Source organism: Ipomoea triloba, chromosome 11, assembly GCF_003576645.1.
Source record: "Ipomoea triloba cultivar NCNSP0323 chromosome 11, ASM357664v1".
In the NCBI taxonomy this organism is placed as follows: domain Eukaryota; kingdom Viridiplantae; phylum Streptophyta; class Magnoliopsida; order Solanales; family Convolvulaceae; genus Ipomoea; species Ipomoea triloba.
Genome location: NC_044926.1, coordinates 21,339,118 through 21,347,484, shown reverse-complemented (window position 1 = coordinate 21,347,484; position 8,367 = coordinate 21,339,118). Strand labels below are relative to the sequence as shown.

Below are 8,367 nucleotides of genomic sequence, written 5' to 3'. Positions count from 1 at the left end.
AGATCCATTGTGCATAGAGTGTAGAAAGCAGTGGACCTAGGGACTAACTAGCAACTCGTGACTTATCCCATTTAGCAATTTTCGGGTAGGAGTTATGCGAGTTTAGTTCGGGTGTAAATTAGAAACTTAATGTATTTTTAAAAAAAAGAAAAAGAAAAAAAAAGAAGAGAATTGCCTATTTCAGTTAATTCCTCGGGGTTTATTGTTCACAGTACAAAATACAGTTACCGGTAGTTACTTTCTTCTGCGAAATAAAAGCCGGCCTGAAATCTCATTTACCGATCAAATTCTTTTTCTGTATGGAAAATTTCGAAATGGTTTACCATAAATCCTGACGCTATCGAGGCGGGAAAAGGCGTGGAGATGTGGGTGTCGGTGATAGTGTTTCTTCTTGGGGCGCTGACGGTCGTCGGAGCGGAAGCCCTGGGAGCCGTCATTTTGATACGATGGTTGAATCGGAAGTTAGCTCGAGAAGTAGCAAGATCCAAGATCGTCAGAGAGCAATCAAGTCCGGGAAATATTGATCCCTCTTCCCGCAGAAAGCAGGCTGGTCACTTTCCTTGCTCTTTTCTCTTCGATTCTTTAACTTTATGGGACGTTTTCTTTGCGAAGTTTAGTGCAATTTGAAATTATTCTGAGGTAATTTCGGGTTGGTGTTCTTGTTTGTACTCAAAGAATGGAAATTAGACGTGCCGAAACCCTAAAAAATTGTTAAGGAGTGGAATAGGCGTTTGTTTCCAAAATTTGGGATTTTGATGAAATTAATATTGGGAGTGCTCATTAACTACTTCTTGTATATCTTGTTTAGAGGCTAAATAATCTTTTTATGCACATTAAGACTATGACTGCTTTCATTTTTCCTCTAGGGGGTATTCATTTGGTCTTGCTGCAGCCTAGAATCTATTATGGAACTTCTTAAATGGTGGCAGCTTCATAGGAAAAGGAAAAATAAGTAGAGAATAGAGTCTTCCTTGCTTTGTCTGGTCAGTCTGGAAAGAAAGGAACAAAAGATTTTTTGAAGGTTCCCAAAGGAACATTGAGATTTGAGAAACGTATTACTCTTGGATACAAGGGATGTCTCCTAGTAGTGCCTTCTCCTTGTGAAATAAATGTAGAAGAAGAGTAGGAAGGGGAGAAAATGAACTAATATTCCTTTCCTGTATGGAGTAATTGACATGAGAAATATATGTATATTATACGTACATATCTACCCTGATTCCGTGTTTTCTTTACTGCCTGATTGATTTCCTAGATAGGTGTATGTTCTGCTCATTATAATCATGGGTGTTACCCAACCCCGGGTACCTTTTTTATACAATCCCTTCACGTATAGAAATATTATAAAAGTATGGGGTAGTGTTGAAAAGTATGTCATAGACGTGGGCAGTGGTTCTTGATATAAACATTTTAATTTTTGTTAATTTCTTGACTTTCATGTATGTTTCCTGTACTTCTCATTTTGGTGGTATCCTGTTCTCCAATGTGTATGTGGTTTCAATTTCTAATCACTAACCGCCTAAGCATTGATGCAAACATTGATAACTTGTTGAGAGGTCCCATCGTCAGTTGGACTTGTTGGGCCGTCTTCAATTTACTATACTGGTATTTACTTTCACCTCCATACTAAGTTTATTCCAAAGATTAATTGTTCAATCTCGCCCCTCCCCCTCTCTGTTATAATACTACCACTGGGATTAGGTGTGTGGGGCCACACCTAATTCCAGGCTCTTTAAAAGAAACCAAACAAGAGATTGGGGGCATTGCCCTAAATCCCTAATTGAAGGAACCAAACAATGACTCAGGGGATGGTGTACTCAAAACTATTTTTTCTTGATGGAGAGATTCCTTTTTACTGCCATTGAATTTGCATAGGCATTTCATATAATTAATACATGAGCACTTAAGAATGTATTATATGCAATCATCAGCAAAAATAATTTGGTTTATAACATATTTTTATTCAAGTAGCTTTATTCTCATGTTGATGGTTGCCTACAGTTTCATCTACTGTCTTTTAGGGCTTTGTCTGGGTTCTAGATGCAGAAAAAATCCCAAGAGCTTCTCCTTTGGACAAAGCTTTGAGACAGCAAAAGGGAAAAAAAGAGATCTTGGAGGTTACACCTATAAAGAAATATGCAAAATTGAGGGATCATTTTCTCATTTTAACAGAATCAGATGCTTCTCACACAGAAATTGAACTTAAGGGTTGTACAATAGCAGCTGTATCTGCATCAGACTTGTCCTCGAGAAAATGGTAACTCAGAATTTACTATACACAGCATCACAGGAATTCACTCTGCTAATATCTATACTACTGTTAAGTAGGTCCTTTTTACTTAAATTGTATGTGAATTGCTTTATCTCTTAACTAGACATCTTAAATCTGGAAAATGATAAGGTTCTGCTTCTTTTAAGCTTTTAGTTGTTTGGGTTCCTGGAAGGCAACTTGGAAAAACCCATTTACAAGAATTATACTAGAAGATGGAAACTTAAGGGCCTGTAAAACAGTTCTTTGCTTTCTATTTTCCATTTCTAGTTTTCCAAAATTTTCAATTTTTCATTTTCTATTAGTAGAAAAAATTGCTGGCATTTGAATTACCAATGTTGTCACTGAGTAGTGCTAGAAAGGAAGACAACTGCTAGGCGGTTGGAATACTGCCTGGTCAAGATATATATATATATATATATATATATATATATATATATATATATAAAGGTCACTAGGACAGCAAAGGACAAAGGTGGAAATGAGTCAAGAGAAGAGAATAGGGAGATTGAAGAAAGTAAAAAAAAAAAACATTTTCCCAGAAATGGAAATGAAAGATGGGTTGGAGGGGAGGAATGACCAAAAGCGATGGAAGTTTTTTTTTTTTTTTTTTTTTTTTTTCTGATTTCGTAGTACTAAAAATTAGTAAGCAAACATTGGAATAGGAATCATTACAATTCTAGGGAATGAAAGGATTGAACCACATGCCTCATTAGAACCTACATTTCACATCCAATTTGTGTCAGCAGAACATAGCTTTGACACAACTATAGGATCACTCTTATACTAGGACATTATATTAAAGGATTGCCTGGTATAGCAGATATCTATTTGACAAAAATGTATACGAGCTAATATATCATGTGCTACCAAGTTTGTGAAACCAGAAACTAGGCTTCCTAATTGTTTCTTTTATAGATCACCTGACATAATTCCCAACTGATACAAGCACTTTTTATGCAAGGTTTCAAATCAAATGATCAACTTTGTTATGCCAATGTGGTTAGAGATTCCCACAAAATGTTGTTGGAGGGGTTAACATATATTCAAACCTAAATCATATGAATTCATATTATTAATTAGGACTTTTGAGAAAACCTATAAATGAAAAGAGGGAGAATTTTGTTTCAAATGTTATCATTCTTTCTACCTTTTCTTCTTCTTCTTCTTGACAAACATGTGATGTGGGAAATCTAATAAAAAAGCATTGTGGTTCAAAATCAGTATAGATGGGGAATATTGGCAAATTTCCATTGTACCCTTGAGCAATGAGGCCACTTTGATATTTTTCTTCAAAAGTTGGAGGTGCCCAATATATTGAACCCCAAACAAGTTAAATGGACTATGTTATCTCAGAGAAGTCTGATCATTATTATAATCGATGTCTTAAGGAAGCAAAAGTACAAAGGTGTTTGTTATTTATATTTTTTTTTACACTTATGATGCATTGCACTGATCACGCAATTTTCTGAATTTTGTACTTGAAGGTTTTATACTATGGCTTTTTGAACAAATCAAACCTGCCAACTGTTTTACTTCCATTTCTCTTATCTGTGATGATACAGGGCAAAAAGGTACCCAATAAAAGTAGAAAGAAAATCATCGATAGTATACCAAGGAAGTAAAACAATGTACATATATCTTGAGACATCTTGGGAGAAGGAATCTTGGTGTAAAGCTCTATATCTTGCTTCCAGTGAGGATGAAGAGAAATTAAAGTGGGTCAACAAATTGAACACAGAATTCCAGAGTTACCTGATCTCACTAAATGCAGTGTATCCTTCATTTATGAAACCATGTTCACATATAAGTACTGAGCCCATAGATAAGTCAAATAAGCTTGATGGTTCTTCATCAAAGGTTCGAAATTTTCTGCGGAAACTTTCCAAGAAATCTTCTAAGAGTAGCATTGAAAATAAGGCAAACTTGTCAAGTCGTGAAGCTCCAACAGAAAAATCTATTGATTGTTCCACTGAGGAAATTATTGTCCCTTCATCACTGGCAACATTGAATGCGTCTGCAAGCAGAAATCATGTCCCTGTAATTTCTGATGTAGATTCAGATGATAGAGCTTCTGATGAAGGAACTCTATGTTGGAATCTGTTAATATCAAGGTTGTTCTTTGATGCTAAACAAAATGAGGAGATGAGAACTTCCTTGCAAGCTCGGATTCAGGTATGTTAGGTAATTGCTATTCTTTACATAACTATGCTAGAGGCTTTCTTTGTTATACATCTGGCTGTTGCTTCTCAATCAATGAATATTCTTTCATATTTGTAATATTAGGAATGAATGCTTCCTACTTATCAAACTCAGAAAAGGAAACATGAATGTTTCTCTCTGTCTGTCTCTCTACATACATACATACATACATACATACATATATATATATATATATATATATATATATAAAGCTTAAGAAATTTTTACGTCACTAAATAACAGCAGAGGTAATGTTCTGTACATCCTTCAGTCTTTTCATGGACCTTGCATGTTGTGGGAGCTTTGCACTCTGGACCAAGTGTATGACCTTTTTACACAATTGCACATATGTTGCTCGTTCTGAATTGTTATTTGTTTGTCAAACTCTACAATTCTACATTGTGGTATGTTGCAATCGAACATTGTTTTGAAGCTCTTCTCTTGGAGTTCAAGAACATCCCTCTTTTATTTTATTTTATTTTATTTTATTTTTATTTTTGGGTTGGATCAATTGAAACTACTACCATAACACCTTAATGTAATCTTTTCCATAGAGAACATTATCCAATATGCGAACCCCCACATACATAGGTGAGGTGATATGCACCACTGTTGATCTTGGTAATCTCCCACCATTTATTCATGCAATGAAGGTTCTTCCTTCCGACATGACTGAGATTTGGATGATGGAAATTGAAATTGAGTATTCTGGTGGTGCAATCTTTGAAATCGAAACCAGGCTTGAAGTTCAGGATCTTGAGTTACAGGAAGGAGGCCCAGGCATAGAAGAATCAAGTTCTTTGGATGACGTAAAAGCTGATATGTTAGAGGGCATTGAACAGTTCAGAGAAAACTTGAAATACTCTGAAGAGACCTCTGACTCCTGTGATCATAGAGATGAAGGAGATGTCAAAGGGGGTAGGTAACATGACATTTTCTCTTTCTCAAGCACTGAAACAGCCACTTTTAGAAAAAAGCTTGACACTTTTTTTTTCATTGCTGAAATACTAACATTAATTTGGCAGTAGTATTTTTGTTACTTATCTGATGCATTTTTCTTCTGTTTAGATATCATTTCTCACTTAGCCAGTTAGTTGTAGTTGAAAGTGAACTGAGATGTTTCAATCATGTAAATTTTCAGATGCAATAAAACACTCCAGAAATGTGACTGGTGCAGTAAAACAGCCACTTTTAGAAAAAAGCATGAAACTTTATTTTTCATTGCTGAAATACTAAATTTAATTTGGCAGTAGTCTTTTTGTTACTTATCTGATGCATTTTTCTTCTGTTTAGATATCATTTCTCACTTAGCCATTTAGTTGTAGTTGAAAGTGAACTGAGATGTTCCAATCATGTTAACTTTCAGATGCAATAAAACACTCCAGAAATGTGACTGGTGCAGTACCTCAACAATCTAGATGGAAATCTATCATACATTCAATTGCCAAACAGGTCTCACAGGTTAGCAGGAACGTTTTTTATTCATTCTGATATATGATATTCTCTTGTACAATATCGGATAGATTAAAAATGTTATGAACATCCCTATATTTTATTGTTATTTTGACGATTCATTATTGGGCAGTTTGGATAAATCCAAAATATCATTTATACTTTCAAGAATGTATGAGACAGACTTCAAGATGGTTTTTATTATCAAGCTGAGTTATTGTGAATGGTCCATCTGTCACACAGTCTCGTATATCTTGCTTGAGAAAGCAAACGAAGTCCCTATTGACCAATTGTAGCATTCTGTAGAAATCTACTAAAAACTGTAATCATTCAGAGTTAATTGGTCAAAGTGGGTTTTTTTTCTTCCACATTTTTGGTTTTTAATTTTAATTTATTTAATTTTTTATTGGGTCAGAGTTCAACCCATTGAATCACTATTTCTTGGATAATGGGAATCATCAGCTTCAATGACTCTGAATACAGATTTGTGTCCAACTGTGTACTTTTTGGTTGCAAAAGCTTGAGTCTTAGTTTGTGTATGTGTATGTTCATGTGTAATGTTTATAATAATAATCTTTACCATTGCATTTGGACGGTTGCTTTATTTTCCAGTTTCTAAACATGGCTCCTGGTAGTTCTGGTACACTAACTGCTTAATCATTTAATGTTGAAGGTTCCACTTACCTTGGGGATGAGAGTTGCATCTCTCCGCGGAATAATGCGCGTATTCATAAAGCCACCACCTTCAGATCAAATATGGTTTGGCTTCACATCTATGCCAGACCTTGATTTTCAATTTGAACCTTTTGTTGGAGAGCATAGGATTGCAAGTGGACATATAGCCTTATTCCTAATCAGTCGGCTTAAGGTATAAGACCTCATTTTATTTTTGTGTATAAATTATCCTCTGTAGTTAAGAGATCAAGATCTTGTATGAAAATTTTAAAAGCTCTGAGATAACATTGAAATGATATATAATTGGAAATTCTGAAATGGTTATTAAACTCCATAGCACTGTGTCAAAATAATGATATGATTGTATCTATAGGAGAGAGCGTCTCAACAAACATTTAGGCAGTGCCGTTTTGGAAGTTATTGACTAGTCAGATGGCTAAAATGGCTAATAAACCAAGTGGTTTCTCATCTCATCCTAGACGACCTTGCTAGAAAGAGTTGTATTCTTTTTCTGTTGCTTAACGTTTAAAATAAGATTATACTGGATGGATTGTTCTCTTTGAAGTTTCACTTTTGGCGAAATAATATAATGTTATCACTGATGTAGGTAGCTATTCGTGAAACTTTGGTTATTCCAAATTGTGAAAGTGTATGCCTATCATGGATGTTAGCTGAAAAGGAGGACTGGATCCCGCGTAAATTTGCACCTTTCTTATGGACCAATCAAGAAGCGCCGAACACTGAGAACTGGGAAGTGAAACGCTCAGATGAAGCTAATAAGGAAATTGGCAGCAGTTATTCAGAGAGTTGCGAAGGGCAAAAAAAGGTGGAATTATCTTTGAAAAAACCAAATGATTCATCGAACACACGCTCACCCTCACCTGTTGTTGATAAGCCAACAGTGAAGTATAGTAGTTCTATGAAAGAATTGCAGGTCCCGTTGTTGCATTCTGAAGAACAGGCGGAAGTAAATCAACGGAAAAGCACAGATTCTGCAGAATATTACACGAAATCTAGACAAGTTGAACTGGCAGAGGAACAGAGCCGTATTTCTGAAGAGGACGATGGAAGACCTAGAAGACAGGGTACTAGAGCAAAGATGATTTCTTTGAGCAAGAAAATGTCAGAGAAGTTTGAAGAGAAAAAGCGAAATATTGAAGAGAAGGGAAGAAACATTGTTGAAAGAATGAAAGGACAACAATGAGTAGCCAAACAAGCAAGAAGTCAACATAGAAGCTAAGCCAAATTTGTTTGTATCATTTGTTATTGTAAATGGAGCAACAATGCCTGCCTGCATATCTGATATTTGATCGATCGATTAATTGAGTGATGTGAATCTCCTAAGATTTGAAATTTAAAGATTTCAAGAATTTCCCATACTAAGTGCCTTGCTGTATATGATGCTTCAGATTTAGGTAGGAATCAAAAGAAAACTGTGTAGAAAGAAAAATGTATAGACAGTGCCATAGTGCGTGCTAAATCCATGACTTTCATGGAATAAATTTTACTATCTGTTTGGTACTCTCTTATTGTGTGGTGATTGTTTGTGTATACCAGTTAATTTTTGTATCATCTATATACTGATTAAAGGGTTAAGGATCAAACAAAATACTTGAAGGGTAGAGTTTATTTGGTCAAATAAAAAGATAAAGATAATGATTACAATTTAGTTTGTTAGATTGCAATTTGCTATGTCATTTTGTGTTTGGTTTATTTTTTTGTTAAGCTGTAGATTGATACATATTTAATAGTTGAGTCACACTTGAGATAGT

At 35.1% G+C, this 8,367-nt stretch overlaps 1 protein-coding gene across 2 annotated transcripts; it reads left to right on the top strand.

The window, feature by feature from the left end:
- Positions 1–246: 246 nt before the first annotated feature.
- LOC115996611 (testis-expressed protein 2-like) lies at positions 247–8,119 on the top strand. 2 transcript variants are annotated; one of them, XM_031235928.1, is made up of 7 exons: positions 247–550; positions 2,038–2,254; positions 3,832–4,441; positions 5,023–5,386; positions 5,835–5,929; positions 6,594–6,788; positions 7,203–8,119. In XM_031235928.1, exons 1-7 carry the CDS (start codon positions 364–366, stop codon positions 7,797–7,799), a joined length of 2,265 nt encoding a protein of 754 aa, XP_031091788.1. In that variant the 5' UTR covers positions 247–363; the 3' UTR covers positions 7,800–8,119. The 2 variants fall into 2 exon arrangements, with proteins under 2 accessions (XP_031091788.1, XP_031091787.1); XM_031235927.1 differs by having other exon boundaries at positions 248–546; positions 2,019–2,254.
- Positions 8,120–8,367: the final 248 nt, after the last annotated feature.

Coding starts and splice junctions, on each gene's coding strand:
- LOC115996611 (XM_031235927.1), top strand. CDS start 364: ATGTGGGTGTCGGTGATAGTGTTTCTTCTTGGGGCGCTGACGGTCGTC. Junction 4,442..5,022: donor CCTTGCAAGCTCGGATTCAG/GTATGTTAGGTA, acceptor TCTTTTCCATAG/AGAACATTATCCAATATGCG. Junction 6,789..7,202: donor TCCTAATCAGTCGGCTTAAG/GTATAAGACCTC, acceptor TCACTGATGTAG/GTAGCTATTCGTGAAACTTT.